At 54.0% G+C, this 25,939-nt stretch overlaps 1 protein-coding gene across 2 annotated transcripts in view; it reads right to left on the bottom strand.

The window, feature by feature from the left end:
• The window catches only part of BMP1 (bone morphogenetic protein 1), a 43,572-nt gene that overhangs the window by 2,510 nt on the left and 15,123 nt on the right, over positions 1 to 25,939 (bottom strand). Inside the window, exons 9-19 of one of the 2 annotated variants that reach the window (XM_032389131.1) lie at positions 19,261 to 19,363; positions 16,527 to 16,643; positions 16,153 to 16,298; positions 15,859 to 16,054; positions 12,271 to 12,396; positions 11,369 to 11,529; positions 10,809 to 10,989; positions 6,639 to 6,764; positions 3,387 to 3,514; positions 2,795 to 3,008; positions 914 to 1,164 (exon numbers count right to left, since the gene is read on the bottom strand). In XM_032389131.1, the coding sequence (XP_032245022.1) occupies positions 914 to 1,164; positions 2,795 to 3,008; positions 3,387 to 3,514; positions 6,639 to 6,764; positions 10,809 to 10,989; positions 11,369 to 11,529; positions 12,271 to 12,396; positions 15,859 to 16,054; positions 16,153 to 16,298; positions 16,527 to 16,643; positions 19,261 to 19,363 (1,749 nt within the window). Of the gene's footprint in view, positions 1 to 913; positions 1,165 to 2,794; positions 3,009 to 3,386; positions 3,515 to 6,638; positions 7,461 to 10,808; positions 10,990 to 11,368; positions 11,530 to 12,270; positions 12,397 to 15,858; positions 16,055 to 16,152; positions 16,299 to 16,526; positions 16,644 to 19,260; positions 19,364 to 25,939 lie in introns of those variants that run through there. The other variant, XM_032389132.1, reaches the window with a different exon arrangement.

The raw sequence follows: 25,939 nt of genomic DNA, 5'->3' as shown, positions 1-25,939 counted from the left end.
GTGTGTGGTGTGTGTGCATGTGGCCGTGTGAAATGGTATGTTGTGTGTGTGTGGTGTGTGCATGTGCCCGTGTGTAATGGTGTGTGTGTGTGTGGTGTGCATGTACCCGTGTGTAATGGTATGTGTGTGTGTGTGTGTGGTGTGCATGTGCCCGTGTGTAATGGTGTGTGTGTGTGCGTGCACTCGTGTGTAATGGAGAGGGGAAGATGATGTTCTCTGAAGGGGGAAACGATTCACAAAAACAAAAGAAAAAAAAAACAAAAGAAGCCACAAGCTCTGACTGAGAGGAAAATAAATCCACCTTTGTGGTTTCCCGTGAGCTCGGTTAAAATCCCATGGAGCAAACTTTTGCCCACTGCCTCTGAAAGTGCCATTTTTACGGACCAAGAAGCAGTGTCCCGCATCTGCTCGGACAGTGGCACCAAGGGCTTTGGGACCAGCTGGCCTCCCGCCAAGAAGGGTACCTGGCAGTGGAAGAGATGAGGGTGTTTTTATGGCTCAGCCAGAATGACTGCTTAGCACAGTTCGGCTCAGGCCCCAGGTTCCTGGCTTTTGCCCCAGCCTCTGCCCCTGATCCTGGGCCCTGGTAAGCTGCCTTGGGACTGGAACAAGGGATGAGGGGGGCAGAGGGAATTCCATCCTCCTCCCCAGATGCAAGCCACCCTGTAGGTCCAACCAAACTAGTGCTGAGCAGGCTTGGGTCAGGACAGGGCCTGTCCCAGAGGCTGCAGAAACCACAGTGTTGGCCAAAAAAGGACCGAATTTCCTGGGTGGGGATGGCCCGGAGCAGGGCGGGCCTCCATGAGCAGCCACCCACCAGGCAGGGTCTCTGGGCTCCTGCAAGGGGCCAGGCCTGGGCTACCACCCATCCTGGCACCCCGCATGGGCGCCGCCCTGGGGGGCGGGGTCTCACCCCTGAGCCGCAGTAGCGCCCCAGTCTGGGGGCTGTGCTGTCATAGCCATCGAAGAGCTCCATGTAGTCGTAGCCACAGTCTGTCTCCTCCTCCACCTCGAAGGTCTGGAACACCAGCTCCACGCCATAGCCTTCCTCTGCCACGATGACCCACTCGCAGTCCACCCCCCCGGGGTAGTTGTTGTCACCAAACTGGGCATGGGAGTAAAGATCCTTTGTCTTCACCTCTGCCCGCACCTGGCCTCCGCACTCTGTGGGAGGACAACGAGATCAGCCAGCATCCCTGAGCACAGCCGAGGGCCAGGCGCTGCACCTCACCACGCCGAACCCTCGCGGCTGGATGGAGGGCCACACGGCTAGTGGTGGGCGGCTGTGGACCTGGCCCAGGACACGGCCCACGACAGGTGCTCTGCTGCTCCGCCTCTGGACCGATGCCCACAGAGGCCCGGGGACACACCGGGCTGTTAGTCAACTCTGAGCAGAGGCACCGGGAGCGGGGGGCATGCTTGTCAAAAGAGGCCATTGCTAATTTGCTCCTTCTGACGGCTGCCCTGGAAGAATGTGGGCCCTGCATTGCCAGAGCTTCCATTCTTCAGAGAGAAGAACTACATCTGGATTTTCTGTGAAAACTCTTGATTTTTAAATGTTGGCTCACATTTTTAAAAAACACAGTGTGGGCCAAACAGAGCAGGTCTGAGGGCCAGAGAGAGTTCCGGGCCTCCAGTCTGTGACCCTCTGCTGGGAGGGGCAGATGAGAGCACGCAGGGCAGGGCCAGCGGCGCCCATCCTCCTGGGGAAGCCCTCTGGCCCCTAGGACGCCCGGTGCTTATGCTTCCCTGGAGGGGTGGGGAGAGGGTGGGACGGGACCCAGGGCAGGAACTGAGTTGCAAGGGAGGAGGGGAGGCTGTGGACCCATCAGTCCTGGGGACGCCCCAACAGGGGGCTCAAGGCCCACAAGGAGCCTGTGAAGCCCCCATCTGACACCCTCCCCAGCCTGGGCTCCAGCCTATCTCTGCTGCTGCTTTGTTTCCACTTCATGGCTGTCCTCACACACCCGTTGTTCAGGCCAAACGAAATGACCTGCGGTCACTTGTATACACCCCGAGTTATCCTGGGGTTGTGGCTGGGCCTGGGCTCCTCCCCCGGCTGGAATGACCCCACCAACTCCCATTCGAACCTAGAGCTTATCATGTTTTGCCTCATGCTCTCGTTATCTGTACATGTCCCAGCTCACCTCTGGACTGGGAGTTCCTGGGCTGAGGGTGGGGGAAGGGCTCCTGCCTGATTCATCACCATGTGCCCCGCTGAGGCTCACATGGGGCCACAGCTCAGCAAAGGGTTGCTGAATAAATGGGCAAGGGATCACTAATTCCCTGATTCCTAATTCCCTCCAGGGCCGAGATGTTTGCTTCCTTTTTGGGACAGGCACTTACAACACCGCCTCAAACATGTTATGTGTTAATAAGTAAGTATCGGTAGAATGAATGGATGAGTGACTTGTGGGGGTTGGAATGTGGGTGGGCTGCTGCATGGTCAGGCGTCCTACCGCTGGGGACTCTGGGGCTTCCCTCTCCATCCCTGGCTTCCCCACCCACTGTCGTCACTGCCCTCTGTTTTCCAACTTCACAGCCCCTAATCAGGATCTCCCCCACTCTCCTTTTAGTGCTCCCTTTCTGCTCCCCTGCTTGGCCCTTGGAACACAGTCTTTCTCCACCCAGGCCACAGGCTTGGTCTAGCTGTGCCTTCACACGCTCTTCCTCACCCTCCATGGGAGCCTCCTGAGCCTGGGCCTGCCTCTGGGGCCAGGACCAGTAGATGGCTGCAGAACAAGGCAGCATGAGGGCACTGGCTGCCCAGCGCCCTGGCCTGAGCCGGCCTCACCTGTGGAGTGGGACGCCTGGAAGCCCTTCCTCTGGACGGAGTTGTCCGAGTAGAAGCGCAGGAACATGCGGCTGCCTGTGGCCAGGACCGGCTCGGGCTTCTTGCTCCCACAGAAGCGGCCCAGGACAGGGGCCTTGGCGTCACGCCCGTCATACACCTCCAGATGGTCATAGGCACACTCGGGCTGGGACTCGATGTCCATCTCCACGAAGGTCTGGAGGGCACGAGGGAGGACAGCAAACTCAGAATGTGGCTGGGGGGGGGGCAGGCAGCAGGTGGCCCCAGATCTAGGCCTCCAGACCCCAGCTCCTGGAGACCCAAGGAAGTGGTCACTGCTGGTGGCACAGCTGGAAGCAAGGAGGGAGGGCCTGGGCGGGGGGGCAATGGCAGGCAGGGCCTCTGTCCAAACCAGATGGGGGGCTCACTAGGATCCTCAGAGGGGTGACAGCCCTGCGGGCTCAGCCAGGCCAACAGCCTGCAGTCTGCATCGCTCTGAGTCACCCAGGGCTTTGGAGTCGATAGGAAATAGGCGGCGGCTGGATAGCATGCAGGAGCAGGGGCGCCCATGCGGGCTGGGGTGTGGGCGCCTTACCAGCTTGACCCGGTGGCCGGGGGTGCTGGAGATAGCCCAGGTGCACTCCTTCTTGCTGGGATATTTGTCAGGCCAGTTGGGGCTGGTGATGGTGCCGCTAGTGGATGTCACCTTGTGGTCACAGCCGGCTGTGGGGAAGTGGGGGAAGGAGATCAGCAAGGACCCTGGGGCTCCAGTGCCCCGTGAGGAAAGGAATAAAGCCCTTCCCTCCTGCCCTCCTTGCTTCTTTCTCCTGTTCCTCACCTGCCAACGGATGGAAGGCTTACATGACTTCTTTTCTGTTCCGTTACCCACAGGCAGGGAAATCTAGCTGCAGGCTTCCGTGCAGGGCCCTGCCTGGTAGCATCCATGGAAGCCCCCCTCACAGCTGCCCCCGTGCAGATCCCTGGATCTCTGAGGCCATGTGTCCACACCCCCTCTGCCCTCCACGATGCTATCATCCTTTGGTCTCCTGCCACACCTCCACATTCACAGAAGACTTTGGCACCTGACTCAGTTCTCTACCCACTCCTGCTGCCATCCTAGGGCTGGCCTCTCTGTCCCTGATCTTCTAAGCTCTACTGCTGCTTATCTTCTTCCCCTCAAGGTGGGCTTGCTTATGACCTTACTGGGCCTTGCCATTACCCACCATTTCCTCATGCTACAAATATCACCTCTCTGTGACCACCTCCTGTTCTTCCAGGGTGCTCAGGCCCTCACTGTCCGTTCACTGCTTCTTCAGCTTTAGAGAGCCCTCCATAGCCTTGGTCCTTCTAGTTTCTCCCAATATTTTCTCCTTGGTTGACTTAACTTACTTTCCTATCTGGCTGGACCACACAGCTGATCACCCCTGCTACTCAACATACTGTCCTTAACTACGCCATCTTGGAGAACCCCATCTGTGACCCCAACCACTGGAGACCCAAACCACTTGATACTCTTGGATCTGTCCCTCACCAGCTCCACCTCTCACCTCCTCAACTCCTCAACAATGGCTCCAAACCCTCAGCCCTCTCAACTCCCAGCCCCTCCTACCCAGAAGACCAGCTCACCTCCTGCCTCCTTGAGAAAATCAGGGCCTCAGATAGGAACAACTTCAACTTCCTGGCCCCTACCTGCAAACTCACCTTCCCCTTTCCTTGTTTCTAAGAAGCTGCCTCTCCTTCTGTGAGCTGGAGCTTACTGCCACCCACCACCTGGGGACCTTTGTACCTCACATTATCCACCCTCACTCTCTGTGCTGGCTCTACCAGCCTGTGGGCCTTCCTAAGCTTTGCCCCATCCTAAAATAGCTCTCCCATGGCCCTACGTTCCCCTCCGGCTGCTGCCCGTCCTCTCTCATTTTCTTCTCAGTTGACCGTCAAGAAAACTTGCTGTCACCCCATTCTCACTACTTAAGGCTCCTCGATCCATTGTAATCTGCCCTCTGCCTCTGAAAGTGTGGCCTCCCAAACAAATTTAAGAGCTGATGCTCATTATTTATTATCATCCAATCTGACAGGTGCCTCCGGGGAAAACGGGCAACCAGTGCACTGCGGGCTGGGGAGGAGAGAGGGACGGGTGGCTGCCTACGGTCAGCGGCTCACAGGATAAACGCACAGCCACGAGGCCCTGAGAGCAGGGGGCGGGCCTCGCAGAGGCTCCGGTTGGTGGAGGCACGTGGAGCCCTTGGCTCTCCACGTTGGACCTGTGGGCTGTGTCTGTCATCCTTCTGTGGTTCCCCACTGCCACACTTACTGCCGTTCCCCATCTCTACACTGGCCTTCCCTCCAACTTGTGTGTGTGCACACCCCCCAGCTCTACACTGGCCTTCCCTCCAACTTCTGTTGCACACCCCCCATCTCTACACTGGCCTTCCCTCCAACTTCTGTGTGCACATCCCCCATCTCTACACTGGCCTTCCCTCCAACTTGTGTGTGCACACCCCCCCATCTCTACACTGGCCTTCCCTCCAACTTCTGGGTGCACACCCACTTCTCCCCCAGCTAGACTGCAACTTCCTTGGGGGCAGAGGGACCCCCCTCTTGAGCCCCCTGCCGAACTCTGCACCGCACTGCACCCTCTGCAGGAATTCAGGAAATACTGACTCGTAACTCGCCTAGCGTGTGAGTGGGGCGCCTGAGGGCTTCTAAAGTGACTCTGCGCGATGTACAAGGCTGTCCGCCCAGAAGTGCAAACCCGGTTACCCTGTTGGTGTTGATGTACTCTTTTTCACACAGTACAGAGAGAGAGAGTGCACTTTGGACAACCTCAAAATAAGGTCCCCTTAACTCCATATTTGGGAGCCTGCATTGATGGGGTTGGAAGCTCTTGAGCGTCCGTTGGGTCACTGTTGAGTGCTTCAATTCTGTTTATTTTAGCCAGAAGTTAATTTGTTGGTCCCTTGGTTGTCCACCTAATAACAGTGAGAAGAGGCATTTGCCAGGCACTGTGCTCAGTGCTCGAGTGAGATCTATGAAACTTAGCATGTGGCAAGGTAGGTCCCATTGTTTATCATCTCACGGGTGAGGACGCTGAAGCTCAGGGTGGTGCAGTGACTCGGCCCAAGTCACACAGACATTCAGTGGCAGAGCCAAGTCGATGCCGTGCTGCTGGCATAGTGTGTCCTCAGCAGGCTGCGGACACTATAGAATTAACGACATGGAAGGCCAGTGTTGTACCATGTCCACAGGGGTATCGGATGATATCGGTGATGATAGGAGAGCTGTTTCCAAATATCTGCAGGGTTTGAGTGTCGGGGAGGTAGTGACCCTGTTCTGAGTGTCCCCGGGGGTCAGAAGTGTGACCCGTACGGTTGACATACACGACTGTGCTTGCTGGGAGCCCCATGCCCTGATGAGGTGGGCCTGTGACCACCTGGGTGTCCCACAGGAGCAAACGGAGGCCCTCAGGGGCGTGCAGCTGGCCAAGCGGCAGGGCTGGGCCGGGCAGCCCGTGCTCTTAACCACCGTGCCATCTCGCCTCTGCCAGAGGACACTCGTTAGGGGGAGAGGGACTGGGACATGGGTTTTAAGAACTAACCACCAGATCAGTCTCAAGATGGAGATCGGGGACAGGTGTGAACCCCTCCTCTCCTGACAGGCACAAGGAGAGATGGAAGTGTGTGGGGGGAGTCTGTGGACCCGGTGGGAGGCCAAACAAGGTGACCTCAGAGGCCACTCATGTCCTTGAGTCTACACGCAGCCAGATGGCGGTGGCACCCCCCTCCCCCGCCTCCTGGGCCCCGGCCTCCAGTCCCTGGGGCCCCGGGTGGGCCACCCTGGTAGTGCTCACCTTCCTTGCAGTCGTGCTTGTTGTCATGGAGGACGAAGCCGCTGCGACACTGGCACTCGTAGCTGCCGAACGTGTTGACGCAGTCTTGCTGGCAGCCGCCGTTATCCTTGGAGCACTCGTCCTTGTCTGCAGGGGAGCAAACAAGGCGGGGCCCGGGTCTGTGCGGGGCTGAGGGCCGGGTGGTCACCCCAGGGGCAGCGGGAGGCTGGCTGGGCTTCCTCCCCCCGGGGGGGCCCAGGCCATGGTGGTGGTGGTGCTGGTGGTGGTGCTGGTGGGGGGGGGGTCCCGGGCGGTGCCTCCAGCGGAGCCAGCCGAGCGGCCCAGGTGTGGGGAGAGAAAGTAGAAGTGGGGTGGACGGAGGGCTGGGGGCTGGAGCTGACCAACGTGGGCACCCTCTACCATTACCTGCTTACTGGACAGACGGACAAGTGGAAAAACAGACACACGGACAAGCAGACTGCAAGAGAAAGGAGCAGGACGCAGGGGTCCCTCTTTTACTTCACAACAGGAAATGTCACAGACACCATCCAAATGGGAGGGGGTGGGGGCGGGGAAGGTCCCCTGTCCACGGGAGGGGGGACAGGGGAGAGGAGAGCACCAGTTCTGTCCGGCCAGAAGGAGGGCAGGCCGGAATGGCAGAGTGGAGGTGGGGGGTGGGCGGGCACTGAAGCCCCCATCCCATTCCGTCCAAGGTGAGGTTCCTGAGTAACAAAGGGTCCGGGAGGCCTGGCAGGCCTCACTGGGGGGTCCGGTTTCTTTTCTGCACTCGGAATTTGAGCTGGTGGGGGCGTCCCCGAGGGGGCTGCAGAGCCGGCCTCTTTTCTGAAACGAGAGAGAGAAGGAGAAAAGGGACCAAGGGGTGGGGGTGGAGGGCAGGGGCCAGGGAGGGAGAGCAGTGAACACCAGCCCGGGCCTCGGAGGCGGAGTCACAGGGCAGTGCGGGAAGGCAGTGGGAGACACATGCGGGGCGGCCATGTCCGGCGCAGCCAGCTCAAAGAGAACAGCAGGTGGGAAGAGGCACAGCGACAGGGGACAGATGGGGAGAAAGCCTGTGGCAGGAAGAAGGCCTGGAGGGCTTTGGAGCCGTTGTTGAGGAGGTGAGAGGTGGAGCTGGTGAAGGACAGATCCAAGAGTATCAAGTGGTTTGGGTCCCCAGTGGCTGGGGCCGCAGATGGGCACGAGGCCTGCACACGGGGAGGGAGAGAGACAGATCTCCGCTAGAGGGGGGCAGCCGGCGGAAAGGGTGGGCCTGGCTGACAGCTCCGCGCTCTCACTCCGGCCGCTGCGGCTTTGGTTGCGCACACTCACGCCAACGTGCCCACAGACACAGGATCCCCGCAGGAACGTACTGTGGTCCCACCGCGGCAGCAGAGACACCGACCCACGGGGACGCGTACACCCATGCACAGGATGCTACTCGGTGCCCACACATCACTAGCACCCACCGCACTCCTCACTCCCACACCTGTGTGAGGAGGCGTGCACAGGTCCCAACACACAGGCACGGGTGCATCTGCAGGCGCTCGGGGGCCAACACGAGGGTACGAAGACACACACACGTGCGCAGACCACAGGCTCTTCAGCAGACCGGTGGACTCGAGTGTGCCCACACATGCGGCTGCTCAAGCTTGGGTCAACCCACACACACGCACTCCCCCACGAGCACACCCACACGCGCGTGCACTGACACACAGAGAAACACGTGGTTCCGGGCATGTGTGTGTCACACCCACATATTCTCCAGTCTGTCTGTGCTCACTTTGGGGACTGTGTGCCTGGCACAGAGGCAGGCATTCGGGGAAGGTGTGTACATTGAATGGACACCCAGAATTCCACAGGGGAACCTTGAGGTAGAAAGATGCCCTCTGCCATTCAAATGGCCAGGTGGGGTCCTCGACAAAGGGAGCCCTGTTCTTGGTCTCCATCAGCAGAGGGGCTGAGGACTGGAGCCCTGATTCTCCACTCCATTCTCAGGTGGGCCAGACCCCTTGGGGCCTGTGGGTACTCAGGGCCAAGCAATGGAGTCCCCAAGTCCCTCCCAGGGCTCCTTCTCAGAACCTCACCAGGGACCCTGGCTGAGGGCCCTGCAGGAAGGTGGGGGTGAGGGGCACCCTATGACTTGGGGTTTTGCCCAGGAACTCGCCTGTGACTATGCTGGGAGTTTCAGGGGTCCCAGCTCAAGAACTGAGCGAAGATTTCCCGGAACTGTTTTGATCTCCACGCCTTCCTCATACTTGTACCCTAACCACCTAGTACACTGCCTGGCACATAGGAGGGGTAAAAGAAATACTTGCCCGTGAATGAGTGCGTGGGTAAGTGGGTGGCTGAATGGCCGAGTGATAGAAAGGTGAGTCCTGAGGAAGGCCTGCTGCAGCGTCCCAGGAGGCGGGGGGGGGGGGGGGGGGCTGGGGCGGGGGGGGGGCGGGAGTGGTAGCCTCACCTCGGAACCAGGGGAGCAGGCTGCAGGAGGGACAGGAGCAGGGAGGGTGGACACGGGCCCGGACAAGGAGATGGCACTCACCCTCCAGTGCCAAATGCCCCGGAAGGTGGCTGGGGTCAGACTGAAGGTCTTCAGGCTCTTTCTTCTCCTTCTTGGCTTAGGGTCTCCTCGCTGGGTGTCCCAAAAGTCCAAAGAGCCCCCCTCCTGGGGGGCCAGAGTCAGATGCCCCACGCCCTGAGGGCTCAACCTTGATGCCCACCGGTGAGGGTCTCTGCAGGTTTCTTGTGCCGCAGGGCATCGCATGTGTGTGCGTGTGCAGGGGTGCGGGTGTGTGTGTCTGTGCGGGGCTGAGGGGTGGCTGGCCCGGTGTCATGCCAGGGCAGGGCAGCACCCGGGGGTGGAGAGCCCTGGGCTCTAGGCCTGACACATGTGGTGTTGGTCCCCTTCCCCCCCTCCAAGACTGGAGCAACAGAAGGGCAGGAAGAGACAAGAGTAAGCAGGTAATGGTTTCCCCAGGACCGAGCCCACCCCCGAGTAGGTGTTACATCCCCTCAGCCCTCTGGTGAGCACCCTGTAGGATTTCCAGGTGGGCACAGGGAAGAAAAGGATTCGCGTTGCACGGGGAGGGGTCTCAGCAAGCAGTAGGGGGCAGGGGCTGGGGGGGGACTGTAAGCAGAGCAGGATGGCTGGCAGTGCCAAGCAGGGACCAGGGCACAGGGGCAGTGCATGGCATCCAGGTGGGGCAGGCAGGGGTGCAGGGCCACAACATAGGGGGCTCGAGGATGCAGGATCCTGGGCAAAGGAGGGGAGAAGGAAGGCAGCATGGACTAGGCCATGGGCTTCCTGCCTTCCTGCCACCCCATGCCCGGCCCACCAGGCCTGCTGGGGATCAGGATCCCTGGGCCACTCCCCCAGAAAACCAGCCGCTCCAGCCACTCCCTCTGCCTCCCACTCCCCCCACTCAGTTTCATGGAGTCCCCACCCCACACTATGTCCCAGGTCCAGTTGCCTCTGAAAGACCACCAGCCTTGCCCCAGGATGAAGGACAGAGGGATGACTAAAACAGGGGAAAGGTCTCTGGGACCCCTGGAGGCCTAGCTCAGAGGGGCTGGCTACCTCTCAGGCCACCCAAAGATGAGGCCATCAGAGGGACTTGATCCCAAGCCTTATGTGGGGCAGCTCTCAATAAACATATGCTGGTTGGATCTGAGTCCCCCACCTGTGGGCTGAGGGTGAATGGGAAGGCTTTGGTGTTGAAGAGAGGGAGGCTCCTCATCTTTTCTGAAGGCCCCGGCATGAACCCGTTTGGCATGTGTAGGGTCTGATCGGAGATGTGGCTGCTGGCCAGATCATCTGGCCCACACAGCACAAGGCAAACATCCTCCTCCTCCTCTGCATGTACCCCGCATTCTCTGGCCATGATGAACTCCCTGTTCCCAGGGCCTGCCCTCTCTGGGACCTCGGCATAATGGCTCCTGATACCTGGAAAGCCCTCTCCTTTCGATTCTGCATGTCTGTGTCCTGCCCATCCTCAGGCTGGCTCCCATATAGCCCAGAGGATTCGGGAGTAATGGGGTTCAGGAATGGAGGGGCTGGCCTGGTGGTGGAGGGCTAGTGGGGGGAGGAGGGGACAGAGCCTGCTGGCCTGGCAACAGGGAGGGCTAGAAAGTGCAGGGGTCCAGTGGCAGGGAGGAGGGGAGGCAGGCTCAGAGCTGGGGAGTCCGGGTTACCTGAGAAGAAGTGGGCCTTGAAGCCCTTCTTGGAGACTGTGTTGTCGGACTTGAACTCCACGCGCATGTTGTTGTACTGGGAGGTGATGACCTCGGGCTTCTCGGAGCCGCAGAACTTGCCATGTAGCTTGGAGTCAGCTGTGAGCCCACTGCGTACTTCCACGAAGTCATACTTGCACACCTGCAGGGCAGGGCAGCTCCAGGCCTGCCTCCTCCAGGAAGTCTCCCCTGACCACCCCTACCTGGGAAGGCTCCCTGTTGTGTGAGTCCTTTTGTCTTTAGTCACCCACTTTACAGACTCTAATAACTCAAAGAGGTGCCACGTCAACCCCATTAGATCTTCCTGTGCTCTCCACACAAGGCCCAAGTCTTGCCTCGCTCCACATCGCCACGTGCGCGCTCCCTGGCCTTCAAGCCCTCCTCCCCAACCCTCCCCTGCTTCCTGGAATTGGGAGCAGTCTCTCCTCCTCTACATTCTTTGGGTATTTCTTTTATAGGGAAGGAAGCTGGCTCCCACGCCTCAGACCTTCCTGCGTCTCCTCAGCCCAATGAGCACTTACGTCATTGCCCTCGGTCTCGAAGAAGTCGAATTGCAGGGAGATCCGGTACTGGGTGGGGGCCACCAACTGCCAGATGCAGTTTTTGTTAGGGGGGTACTCCTTGGGCCAGCCGGGGCTGGTGATGGAGCCATTGAGCTTGGTGAGGAAGCCACCACAGGCAGCTGGGGGGACAAGAGAGGTGCCGTCACCTGCCAGGAGCCCCCACTCTAGGTACGGGCCAGAGACAGGTGCTGGGTGCACTGGGGAGAAGGGGATCTTGGATTCCCTGCAGTCCCGGGGCTTGTGTCTCGTCTCTCAGGAACGGGAGGGAAGCAGGCGGGGGGGGGGGGGTATCTTCAGAGTATGAGGAACTGAGGACTCGTATGTGTGAACACTTCTACTTTCTCTGCGACAGAACCGCCAGGACATCTGCTGAGAGGGAGGAGGGGGGCGAGGGGCTCAGGGAAGGCTGGGCCGGTGTGCAGGGAGGACTGGAAGCGTGGCGAGGCAGGGAGAGAAGCCGCCAGGCAAGACCAGGCTGAGCTGGAGGCTCTGACAGGGAGTGCTTTCACCAGCTTTCACCTTGGGCCGGGTATCGGGAGAGGCCAAAAAATCAGTGTGTGTCTGAGGACAGTGGTTTCCAAACTGGGGATCATGACCCTTCTGGAGGGTGACGAAATCCATCAGTCGGTCAAGATCAGCATTTTAAGCGAATAAAGATGAAAAACAAAACAAAACAAAACCAACCCAGAGTGCATCACACTTGGTAAGTGTGTTCTGGGGGCCTGCAGGATAGAATGTCTTCCTTGTCCCCCCGTCATGAAGAACGTTCTAGGGAGTCCCAGGTCCTCCAGGGAGGGGAGTGTCCAAGAGCAGGAGAGATCTTGGCTAAGGGCCTGGGTCCCGGGGAGGGGGGCACTCACCCTCACAGCGGCGCTTGTCCGGAGCTAGCTCGTACCCGGGGTCACAGCTACACTTATAGCTGCCCAACGTGTTGAGACACCGCTGCTCGCAGCCCCCGCGGTTGGGCCTCGAGCACTCATCCACCTCTGCCAGTTGGAAGGAAAGGGGGTCAATGACTGCCAGGCCGGGGCCTGGGTCTCTCCTCCCGCCCTCTGCTCGCGAGTCAGGTCCACAGTCCCTCAGGCTTCCTGTGACCACCTCCAGCCCCAGTGCAGGGACCAGCAGTCGGCTGTGGACCACTCAGAGCTCTGAGGCTGTGGGCTTCCCTGCCCCACCCAGCCCCCACTCAGTCCCCAGGGGACCCTACTCCTGAGAGCCCCAAAGGGACAGGTTACGACCTGAAAGAGGGGACAGGCGGACCCCCACAGAGCCTTCCTCTGACCACAATGGCTGGGCTGGTGGCCGCCACCATGGACTGGTTCCTCTTGTATGCCATTCCCTGGCTAAGTACTATTTCCTCCTTTCTCCTTTAATTCTGACATGACCTGTGATGGAGGGACTGTTACTATCCCCATTTTACAGATGAGGAAATGAGATTCAGAAGATGACCTGCCCACCGTGACACCAGTTAAAAAAAACAACAACCCACACTGTCTGGCTTCCTCCCCAAGCTTCCACAGCACTTTCTGCCTCTGTGCTTCATTGGCCTTTCTTCTACACAAACTTCTGGACTTTAAGTCAACTCTTGAATTATTATTTCAATTCAGAGTTGAGGACCTACCATGTGCAAACTACTTTTATATAAGTTTGTCATTTAGTCAATGAGATATGCAGTTTTTCAATGGAATTGACCTTTTCTCCCCAGTTAGGCCATCAGTTCAAGGGAGGGCACCAGGGTCTCTGCATCCCTCCTAGAGCCTCTGTGTCGAATTGCTGAATAAACAACGTGTGAAGTCACCGCAGCAACATCACAATAGCCAAGATGTAGAAACAGCCTAAATGTCCACCAACAGATGAGGACAAAGAAAATGTGGTACAGGATGGGAAGAATTAATACTGTTACAACGTCCATACCCCCAAAGCAATCTACAGATCTGATGCAATCCTGATCAAAATACCATTTTTCACAGAGCTATAACACGTGATCCTGAAACCCGTTCAGAACCACAAAAGATTCTGAACAGCCAAAGCAATCCTGAGGAAGAGCAAAGCTCGAGGTGGCACGCTCCCACATTCCAAACTGCACTACAAAGCTATAATCAAAAACAAATAAATCAAAACAGTATGGTACTGGCACAAAAATAGAAAAATAGATCAATGGAAGAGAATACAGAGTCCAGGAAAAACCCCGTGATTACATGGTCAATTATCCTATGACAAAGGAGGCAAGAATATACAATGGAGAAAAGACAGTCCCTCTCTTTTGTTGAAGATTTTATTTATTCATTTGAGAGAGTGAGCAAGAGAGAGAGAGAGAGCACAAGCAGGGGGAGCGGCAGGCAGAGAGGTAAAGGGAGAAGTAGGTTCCCCTCTGAGCAGGGCACCTGATACGGGGCTCAATCCCAGGACCCCGGGATCATGACTTGAGCCGAAGGCAGACGCTTAACCGACTGAGCCACACAGGGACCCCCCGACAGTCTCTTTAATAAATAGACTGGACAGCTGCATGCCAAAGAATGCAACTGGACCACTTATCAACCCTGTACACAGAAAGAAACTAAAAATGGGTTAAAGACTTAAATATAAGACCTGAAACCATAAAACTCCTAGAAGAAAACACAGGCAATAAGGTCTTTGACATTGGTCATAGTGATATTTTTTTGGATCTGTCTCTTCAGGCAAGGACAACAAAAGCAAAATAAACAAATGGGACAACGTCAAACTAACAAGCTTTCACACAGTGAAAGAAACCATCAATAAAATGAAAAGGCAACTTAGTGGGAGAAGATATTTACCAATGTTATATGCAATAAGTAGTTAACATCCAAAATATATAAAGAACTCATAAAACTCAATATTTAAAAAAACAACTATTAATTTAAAAATGGTAGGAAGATCTGAATAGGCATGTCTCCAAAGAAGACATCCAGATGGCCAACAGACCAACATCACTCATCGTCAGGAAAAATGCAAATCAAGACCACATTGAGCTATATCACCTCACGCCTGTCAGAATGGATAGTATCAGAAAGATAAGAATAACAAGTGTTGGCGGAGGAGTGGAGAAATGGGAACCCTTCTGCACTGTGGGTGGGAATGCAAATTGGTGCAGCCACTGTGGAAAACAGTATGGAGATTCCTCAGGAGTTAAAAATAGAATTACCATATGATCCAGCAATTCCACTTTTGGGTATTTATCCAAAGAAAATGAAATGCCAATTTGAAGAGATATACGCACCCCCATGTTCATTGCATCGTTATTTATAACAGCCAAGATATGGAAGCATCTGAAGTGTCCATCGACAGATAAATGGATAAAGAACATGTGGGAGAGCCATGCAGTGGAATATTACTCAGCCATAGAAAAGAATGAAATCTTGCCATTGGTGACACCATGAACTAAGTGAATTCACACTAAGTGAAATAAGCTAGACAGAGAAAGACAAATGCCATATGCTTTCACTTATATGTGGAATCTAAAAACAAAACAAATGAACAAACGAAACAAAACAGACAGACTCATAGATACGGAGAACAAACTGATGGGGAGGGGCTGGAGAGATGAACAAGAGAGGTGAAGGCGGCTAAGATGTATAATTTTCCAGTTATAAAATAAATAAGACAGGGGGATGCAATGTACAGCGTAGGGAATGCAGTCGAATCACTATGCTGTATTCTTAAAACTAATAGGATATTGTATGTCAATTATCCTTCAATTTAAAAAATGTAGTCCGTACACACAGTGGAATACTATTCAGCCTTAAAAAAGAAGGAAATTCTGCCATATGCAGTATGGATGAATCTTAAGGGCATTGTGTTTTGTTTTTTTTTTTAAGATTATTTATTTGAGGGGGGGGAGAGAGAGAGAGAGAGAGAGAGAGCATGAGTGGGGGGATGGGCAGAAGGAGAGGGAGAGAGAGAATCTCAAGCAGACTCCCTGCTGAGCGCAGAGCCCAACACGGGGCTCGATCCCAGGACCCTGAAATCATGACCTGAGACGCTTATCCAACTGAGCCACCCGGGTGCCCCTTAAGGACACTGCGTTAAGTAAAATAAGCCAGTTACAGACAAGACAAGTCCTGCGGGATTCCACTTACATGAGCTATCTAAAATAGTCAAATCCAATAAATAAATAAAGTCAAGTTCAAAGAAACAGAGTGGAATGACGTTGCCAGGGGTTAGGGGAGGGGGAAATGGTATCAAATGGGAAATGATCAACAGGCATAAAGTGTCGGTCGAGCAAGATGAGCACGCCCTAGAAATGTGCTGCACGAGCACTGTGCTTACAGTCGGCCCTACTGTCGAGTACACTTAACATGCTTTCGGAGGACGGATCTCAAGCTAAGTGTTCTGACCACAATACAATGCAATTTTAAAAGCCAGAAAAAGGAATGAAGGGGATGGATTAGCCATGGGGGTGGGCTGGGTGGGGGGGCGGGAAGGAGCACCTTTGAAGAAGTTGACAGCAAAGCCGGCTTTGTTAATGGATCCGTCAGAGACGAATTTGAGCCAGAGGCGGCTGGATGTGCTCTTGATGTCATCGGGCTTCTCGTAGCCACAGTAGCGTCCGATGAGGGTGCTGCTCTCACTGTGCCCGTCACGCACCTCCAGGTAGTCGTAGGCACAGCTGTCGTGGCGCTCGATCTGAGGGTCGGGGGCTCGGTCAGCTGGAGGAGCGCTGGTTGCCAGGGCCCAACACCGGAAGCCCACGAAGAGGTGGTACCGAAGGGTCTCTGACCTACCTCGAAGGACTGGAAGGTGAGGCCCACGTGGAAGCCTTCAGACACCTGGATCCGCCAGATGCAGACTTTGCTGGGCCGGTAATCATCAGGGTAATTGGGCGACTGGATGTGGCCATTGTCTTTTTTCACATCTCCCCCACAGATGGCTTTGGGGACACAGCGTGAGGTCAGTGAGAGAGCCCCTCTCTCCCCCTCCTCCAGACCTTCCCATGTCCCCCAGCTTCTTAGTGCCCCCGGGCCTGGCCAATCCCACCGGGATCTCTGCGTCCTCCCTCATGGGCCCTCAACCTCGCCCCTGCGGTGCCAGGAGCAGGCGGTTCTGGGATGCCCGGGGACCCCATAGCTGACTCCTCCCTGTCACGCTTCCGCAGTACCTTCATAGACGGCAAAGAAGCCCTTTCCGACCCAGTTGCTGCTGCTGCGGAACTCCACCCAGAGGCGGCTGTCGGTGGAGACAATAGGCTCGGGTATTTTGCCCCCACAGAAGCGGCCTGTGCAGACAGTGTGCACAGAGGGCAGTGAGGCCTGAAGCAGGGCGCTCTCCCCTCCCTGCACCAGGAAGCCCGCCCTGCTGCTCCAGGGGCCTCAGGGGCTCGGGCCCTGCTCTGCACTTGGCACAAAATCCCAAGACCCTGCAGGTGGCCTGAGTCTGGTCCAAGACCTAGCAGGGCCCTGAAGAGCCAGAGTGTACCAGACTTCTAGAGGGTTCTGTGCACTTGAGGGATGGAATATGAGTTCGGGGAGGAAAGGGGGCTCCTCGCAATAACCAGCTGTATCTATGTTTTATTTACTTTTTCTTAAAGGAGCATATTGCCGTCATTACTTTTTTTTTTTTACCATTACTTTTCTTATTTGATCTCCATGCAAACAAGTAATCACCAAGAATGAACACAGCTTTCTTTGTACATTACAAAATGTTTTCATTTGACCAAATGCAAGAGATGCCAGAGGACCCCAAGTAAATCCTAGAATCTAGGGACTGGGTCAGAAAAATTCCCCTTTGAAATAAACCCTGACAAGGATCCATGTCAGCAGATGAGGCTGGCCATTTGTGGAATCCTTTGTAGTCAAGAATCAATGAGGGATGACTTGTGTGTTCCAAAGAAGATTGGGTATTTCCCAACCTTCGGCAAGGGACAGAGGGTGCTGACCTAGGAATGTAAGTTATGAAAAAGAAAGTGGAATCTTGGGACACGCTACCACGTCTTCAGGAGGAAGTGTTGTAAAGACAGCTGCTTTGGGTGACTAATAAGAAATATTCAAATATCAGAAAGAGATGGTTAGCAACGATTGGTCAGCCTGCTTCAGGCCCAGGACGTGGAACAAAGGTTCTAATGTTAATGGGCGGTCCTGGGCTTCCTAGGAGTATGTCCAGATTGGAGGAGGAGAATGCATACAGCTCCTCAGGCTTGAAGCAAAAGCCTCTCTTGGCCCGAACTCTATGCCATTAAAGCACCTTCTGTCCCGTGCTTCTGACCACTCACCCCCCACTTACTCACCACTCCCCTCACCACCAAGGGACAAAGTCTCCTGTGCAAACAAGTTGGGGCCACTGTGCCAGGTAGGGAGCCCTCCGTGGTGTGCCAGGCTACCCTTAAGCCAGATCTTGCAGAGGGAGAAAATGGAGCCTCTGAAAGTGCCCAGATGAGGAAGAGAGCCTGGAGCTGTGGAGTTGTGCCTGTCTGTCTTCCTCTGTCACTTGTGTGACTCCCGCGACCCACACACTGAGCATCACCTCTGTGGGAGGCCCAGAAGCCCGTACCGAGGACCCTGAGGTCCAGATCGGGGAAGGGACTAGAGATGGAGCTAGAAGGCACTAATTCTACCGGGACTCTTGGCTCCCACACCAGGGTGGCCAGATCACCCTTGGCCAGGCTTTGGGTTTCAGGGGAGGATGAAGAGACTGTGATCTAAGTAGTTCTAAGAAGGAATTAGCCTGTGCAATTCTGTCAGGTGAGGGAAACTGTCAACAAAACAAAAAAGCAATTTACTGAATGGGAGAAGATATTTGTAAATCATATATTAGATAAGGGATTAATATCCAAAATATATAAAGAATTTACACAAGTTAGTATCCAAAAACCAAACAACCCAATAAAAAATGGGCAGAGGACCTGAATAGATTTTTCTCCAAAGAAGCCGTAGAGATGGCCAATGGGCACATGAAAAGAGGCTCAACATCACTCATCATCAGGGAAATGCAAATCAAAACTACCATGAGATGTCACCTCACAGCGGTCAGATTGGCTGGTGTCAAGAAGACAAGTGAGAACAGGTTTGAGGACGTGGTGCTAAGGGAACCCTGTGCACTGCTGGTGGGGACGTCAATCTGTGTAGCCACTGTGGAAAACAGTATGGAGCTTCCCCCAAAATTAAAAATAGAGCTGCCCTATGATCCAGCAATCCCACTTCCGGGTATTTATCCAAAGAACATGAAAACACCAATTTGGAGAGCTATGTGCACCCTCCTGCTCATCGCAACATTATTTACAACAGCCAAGAGACGGACGCAGTAGATGAACAGATAACTAAGATGTGGGATAGCCATACAGTGGAATATTACTCAGCACAGAAAAGGATGAAATCTTGCCATTTGTGACAACACGGATGGCCCTAGGGGGTATGGTGCTAAATGAAATAAAGACAAATACTGTATGATTTCATTTATATGTGGAGTCTAAAAACAAAACAAATGAACAAACAGAACAGACTCATGGATACACAGAACAAACTGATGGGTGCCGGGGGTGGCGGGGGGGGGATAGACAGAACAGGTGTAAAAGGATTAAGAGATACAAAGTTCTAGCAACACACTTGATCGTAGCCAGAAGGCCGAGAAGTGATACAAGCTTCCAGTAATAAAATAAATAAGGCATGGGGGATGTCAGGTACAGCACAGAGCATATAATCAATAATATTGTAATAACGTCGTATGGTGACAGATGGTAACTATTCCTATCCTGGGGACCATTTAATGATGTATAAAAATATCCAATCAGTATGATGTCCACCTGAAACTAAGAGGATATTGTATGTCAATCAGACTTCAATTTAAAACCCCGAAGGGCTCAGCCACAGAGGAGGTGGGGGGCGGCCTAGTGCCGTTACCTCGGAGGGGCGCCTTCCTCCAGAAGCCGTCCCGGACCTCCACGTAGTCGTACCAGCACAGACGGCTGCGATACAGATCCATGGACGTGAAGTTCAGGATGATCTAGGGGACATGGGAAGAGGAGGAGGGTTACGCAGTCCCCCACGCCTCGCCAGCCCACGGCGGCGGCCTGCCTCCCCCTCTGTGAACAGTGAAGGGGTCCCAAAAATGAGCTCCGGGCACAGAAACGTCCCTCCTCTCCCCGGCTGTCTGCCAATGACGGCCAGCATTCTTCGCAGACATCCCGGCTCTCACCTAACATACGTGGCCTGATGGAATCTATATAAAATGTCTCATTTTACTGATCCCCTTCGTGAGGAGCCATTGCTTCTGGCTAAACCCTGCTCTCCTCGCAGTGGATTTAAGTAACACAAATCCAGCACCTTTAGAGGGATGAGGTCTCAGTAGAGGAAGGGCCCAGGCAGCATGTGGGTAGCGGGGCTCTGAAATGAGAATGAAGGGTCCAGAGAGGAGAGGCAGAGAAGAAGGGCTGAGTCACCCGTGGTCCCATATTTATGAACGCCGATTCCAGGCAGGGGGTCATGCTAGTGGCTGAGGGGAATACTGGATCCGAATCCTTCCTGTGAATGGGTTTAAGGTCTGTCCCTGTCCAGGGGCTTAGGATTCAGAAGGATATATACACCTGAAAAGCTCACTTAGTGAAAAAACTCAGACTCCACGCACATAGGCCTGAGTTGGAATGTCACCTCTGCATTTCCCGATGTGAGTCCTTGGGGGAATCACCCAAGCTCTCTGACCTCAGTGGCCTTGAGCATAACATGAGGAAAGAGCGCCTCAGCCTGACACGGGAGCTCACGGCTATAGGCGCTGCCCTAAGTGCCTCCTGAGCATGAGCTCACGAACTGGTCACGTAATACTGGAGGGACGTTTGACACTTCGGTAAGGTCCAACTCTCCCCAGCAGGCGGGCATATTAACAGGTAGAGAAGCACACTTTCCAGGAGAGAATTTGCTTTAGTAGTTTCCAGAATGCACCCCAAAGCCTCTTGTGTATTTAGAGTCCAACAAGCAGGGACTCCAGGGAACAGTTCCCTATGACCTAAGAGGTGTGTACAGAGGACACACGATGGCCCAGAGGGCCCACCTGTTAGATCTAGCTGGCTTTCCTGCTGGAGGGAAAGAGGATAAGGAGATCCGTGTCCCCTGCGGCACCCTGCAGAGTTAGAGGCAGTCAGAGTGGAGGCGAGAATGGAAACAACCCCAAAGCCGGCACCGGCGACTGTGGTCCGTAGTTCAGTGAAGAGCTCTGGCTCGCAGTCACTTCCTGACACGGACATGGACTGCAGAATGTTCGGTGATTTCCACATCCACCCAGACGACCCTTCCCGTTTCCTGGCCTCTCCGCCATGACCTCCTCTCTCTACCTCTTCTCCACCATACCCGGCACATCATGCCCTAGACCTTGTTATCACCACTAACTGTGCACCCCCCCCACATAATCTCAGGTTCAAGAACCCCACTGTCCAACCACGGACCCCATCTCTCCTTGCCCACTGCTCTCTACGGACTCCAACAACCCTTCCAATTCACCATGACCGTCAACAGGGGTTTTCCTGCCTTTTACCTTCACATACATCTCTCCTTGCCTAGCTTAGAACCCACAGCCCATCCTGCTTCTTTTCTTTTGATTCGTACGTGGGGCGAAATGTGTTTGTGTTTTGGGAAGTGTTTCTTAACTGTGGTACTCTGAGATGTAATCAAGTAAGACCATGTTTTGAAAAGTGCACTATATTACTCTTGATGATTATTATTAGCCATCATTGAGAGCTATTGTTATTATCAAGATAAAAGTCCTCATGGGCGCCTGGGTGGCTCAGTTGGTTAAGCGACTGCCTTCGGCTCAGGTCATGATCCTGGAGTCCCTGGATCGAGTCCCGCATCGGGCTCCCTGCTCGGCAGGGAGTCTGCTTCTCCCTCTGACCCTCACCCCTCTCATACTCTCTCTCTCATTCTCTCTCAAATAAATAAATAAAATCTTAAAAAAAAAAAGATAAAAGTCCTCATATTTTGAAAAACTGACATTGAAAATCTGTTCTGGCTCTTGCTCTGGAGACAGACAGTGTGCCCAATATTTCATCTTTCTAGAAAATGCCCAAAGTAGGACACAGAGGAAGTGGCAAAGGCCTGGGGCAGTCATCTCACTTCAAAGCAAATCCATGGTCTATCTTTATCATCACCTCCTTACATAGGACCTCAACTCTCGATCCTCTTCCTGAAAACTGCATCCCTGGTTAAATCCAACTTTCTACCTACTCGGTGCCTCTTCCCGGATGGTCAAATGTTGTGGCTAGAGAAAATACAGGCACGCTGACTGTCTCACTTGAAATGTGAGATCGACTGGGCCCTTCGTGCTGCCAGGCACACTTTTAAATCCTCCTCTTCTCTCCTCAAACCACCTGTTCCCCTTCTTGATTCTCAGTCCTGGCCCTGCCATCATCTTTTCCCAAGATTAGTTTAATAGTCCCTACTCTTGATCCTACCTCTCACCACAGCAGACCTTTCATGATGTAATCGGATCTTACCTCCCCACTGCTCAAAATCCTTAAATGCTTGTTACTCAGAGTAAAATCCAACGTCTTCACCATGTCCTCTAAGGTCATTTGTGGTCTAACCCCCTGCTATCTCTTTGACCCCATCTCCTACCAATCTCCTCCTTGCTTACTTGGCTCTGGCCACATTGGCCTTGCTGGTCCTCAAACACACCAAGCCTGCTCCTGCCTCAGGGCCTTTGCACTTGCTGCCTAGAAGCTCTTCCCAGCTATCTGCCCAAAGTGTTCCCTCATTTCCTGTCTATTTCTACTCCAACTCATCTGATGTGAATGAGGCCTTCCCACATGGAACAGTAACCCCCACTTCACTCCTTTATCTCCTACTGCTGATTTCCTTTGTGACATTTATCACCATCTAACCTACTGCATTTACTTTTTATTTGCTTGTCTGTCCCCCAACCCCGCCAAAATGTAAACCCTATGAGGACAGGAATTTTGTTTAATTCACTACGGAATCTTTGGTGCATGGCATGTAGTAGTTGCTTCATAAATATTTCTTGATTAGAATTTTGCTTTCAGGAATCTATTTTACAGATATACTTGCCTAAGTGTATAACGATCTAAGTCTTGAGATATTTATTGTAGTGATTTTGGTAATAATAAAAACTTAGAAAAAACTTAAATGAAACACCCATCAGTGGAGACCTGCAGGGGATGGCCGAGCACTGAAATGGGGATGACAACATGCTAAGCAGCCATGAATATGTCTGAGGTAGAACTTGATTTGTGGACATGGAACCCTGACCACAATTAACTGCTGAGTGAAAGGCAAGTTACCTAAGACCACATATCCACACACATGCACACACACATTCTTGGAAGGGCCTGGAAGGACATAGCAAGTGTTACTCATGCCTAGCCACCTCTGAAGAGTGGGATTTGGAGGAGGATCCAGGGGAGAATATTCACTTTTTACCTTATGAATGCCTCTATTTTTCAAAATTCTTACAACATGGATACATCATCCTTGTAGCTGACGAACATCAAAACTATCTTTTAAGGAGTTGCTGGACGGAAGAAGGAATGCAGAGGGTCCAGGGAGGGCACTCTGGTTCCTCAACTTACGCCCTTCACCACTATTCCATGTGGCCTCCCCGGGGCTGCCCATCAACTTGCTCAGCAGCTGTGCTGAGAACGGCAGCAACTTTCCCTTCATCCTCGGAAACAACTCTGGCTCTGTCCCGGGCGGATGAATTCACATCCTCTGAAGAGACCACACCCAGCCGGCGCAACCCCAAAGGGCCCACCCGAGACCTCCGACAGGGCAGGAGGAACCAGTGGTCACCTCACTCAGGAGGAAGAGACCTGTGCTGGTGGTTAGGGGCATCCTCCAGGGAGGCACAGCTGTGGCTATATTGAGACCAGAGATGTCTAATTAAGCGTTGTAACAACTTCTGTCATGTGGAGAGAGCTGTGCTCTGGTGGCAGGGCCACTGCCCTTTGCCAAAGAAAACCTGGCCGGCTCTACCACTTCCTGGCTGGTGACTCTGGGCCCGTGGCTTGATTTCTTTGTGCCTCAAACATGGAGGCGATCCTAAGGCGCTGGGGGATTAAAGGAGATACAGAGTGCGGAGTCTCCAAGTGCACCCCGCATATGGGAAGTTCCCCTCACATTTGTTGGCTGCAGTTAGGGAGAGATTGGGACAATATGTCGACTCTTGGGGACCCACAGCCTGGTTTCCGTCTGCCTTTGCTGGACCACCTGAGGCTCATCATCTCACACCTCTGTGCCTCCATTTCCTTATTTGTAAGATGACAATGGTAATAGCACCTACCTCAAAGGACTCAGGGAGTTAATATACGTAAGGTTGATAAGACTGACACGTGTATGAGTCACACATACAACATACATGCATGCCACCCATACATACTGCATGTATACGCTACAGTGTACACCACTCCAAAAAAGGTAATTCCACTATTGGAGCTGAATTCGCTTAAGACTTTGAAATCTGAAACGGTTCATACCAGCATCTGGAAGTAGCAGGAGGCAGATGGGGGATGGGGGACGCAGGGAGGCTGACCAGGGATCGCTCCGTTAATAGAGTAAGACTACAGAATGATAATAGCAGCTAGCCTTGGTGGACCCCCACCACGAGCTAGGCGCTGCTCTAAGCACTTCACGTACATTAACTTGTCCAGTCCTCGTATCATCAGCCCCATGAGGGAGGCATTACCACCAGGCCCACGTTACAAATGGGGAAACGGAGGCACAGAGCGGTTAAGTAACTTCCCTGAGATCATACATCCGGTAAACAGCACGGCAGACCTGAGTCAGACCCAGGCCCTCTGGCTGTTAAACTCACACCCTGAACCACCACTCCACGTGGCCCCCCCCAGGCCTGCCGCTCAATTTGGCCTAACAGCTGCTCAGAGAATGAGGGTCAGCTTCCCCTCACGCCCCGCCCCCCATGCCCCTCAGCACGGGGAAGCAGGCACTCAGGGGAGGGTCCGGCACAGGCCTTGCAGAGAAGGGAGGGCTCATCTCTGCCCAGCTGGGGGACGGGGGTGGGGGTCAGGGAAGGCATTACAGAGGAGGCGCGATTTGGGTTGGAACTTGAAGAATAGGCAGGCTATCACAAGGCAGGGATGGGAATGAGGGTGGACACTGCCAAATCCAAAAGACATTTTCAGTTCTTATCTTCTTGGCTCCCCTGCACAATAGACCATGATCTCCTGAAACCACTTTCCTGCTCATCAGGGGCTGGTTCGTGGCTTGGGAAACCCTAAGTCCTCTTTGGGGCAGCTGCTAATGACGTGCAGTGCAGAGACTTGGGGGTCCTAAAAGAAGCCTTCCCAAGTGGCTCTTTCTTGTCTGACATCTCCCTGACTTGCATAACCGTATAAGATAAAATTTACGTATCACTCGCACTTCTGGCAATAATCAGAGAAGTGGAGAGCGAGGCAAAACAACCTCTCAGCACAGAGGAGACATCAAAGTCCACGCCCGAACGCAGGCGGGTTTACTCCAGGGCGACTGTTGAAAGAGCGTAGACTTTGGAGTCGGACAGTCCTGGAACCCAGTGCTGGTTCCACCGCGACTGCCTGTGTAAACTTGGGCAGAGTTACGCTTGCCCGCTGAGCCCCGACTCCTTCGTCTATACAGACGGGACAACTGCATCTGCCCAACAAAACTGATGGGAGGAATAACGAGGTCGTGCGCACGAGATGTCTACTACTCCGCCTGGCACCTAATGGGTGCACAGCGAAGAATGGCGGCCGTGATGTCCCAAAGCCATCCTCCCTGGCTCCCCAGCCTCCGTGAGCCCTTAAAGGGCTCCTGTCCCCCGGGGGGCCCATCTCTGGCTCACTTACAACTCTACAATTGCATCCAGGACCGTGAGTGAGTTTAACTTTTTCTATCTCTGCAACCACGCACTGATGAATCTGGAATTTTTCTCTGTAGCCTCCTTCTCTCCCTGGTGGGGAGTCTCCTGGGAGTTGTGGAGAGAACAGTCCCAAGGCACAGGGAGGCGCCTGGGGCCCGGCCATGTGTCTACTAGAGACCAGGGCCAGCCCGTTCCAGGTCAGAACCACAGGGAAGGAGACCGATCCCTGCTGACCGAGCAAATCTTCTGAATAGGAAAGATGGCAACGCTCTACCCTACTCCATGTTCCTCGGGTCCGGGACTATCTCGTGCCTCTTTCTGGCCCCCGGTGCTGGGCGAGTAGTGGGCACAGCGGTCTGTGGAAGCACGCTTTAGCAACTGTTGATATGGGACAGGGCTTTAGAATACACAGTATTGCAATCATGGATTTTTGTGTCATAATCCAGTTTCTTGGGCAAGTTACTTAATTTTTCCAAGTTTGCTCTCTCATATGCAAAATGGAGATAACATTAGCAGCAGCCCAGAATGTCATTGTATTAATTACAAGACATAACACATAAAGAATTTAACACATGCCTGGCTGATAATGCGCTCAATAATCGTTAGTCGTTTTTATTGTTATCCGCTGTGAGATCTCCAAAGGCTGCAGCAGCAGAGACCTTTGGCAGAAGGATAAAGGAAGCCAGGGCATGGTCAGAACAAGGCAGCAAAAGGACAGCAATTGTTAAGTTCAATTCAGAA

Source organism: Phoca vitulina, unplaced genomic scaffold (genome assembly GCF_004348235.1).
Source record: "Phoca vitulina isolate PV1807 unplaced genomic scaffold, GSC_HSeal_1.0 scaffold53, whole genome shotgun sequence".
Lineage (NCBI taxonomy): Eukaryota > Metazoa > Chordata > Mammalia > Carnivora > Phocidae > Phoca > Phoca vitulina.
The sequence above is the reverse complement of the archived record's forward strand: the minus strand, read 5'-3'. Positions and strand labels throughout refer to the sequence as shown.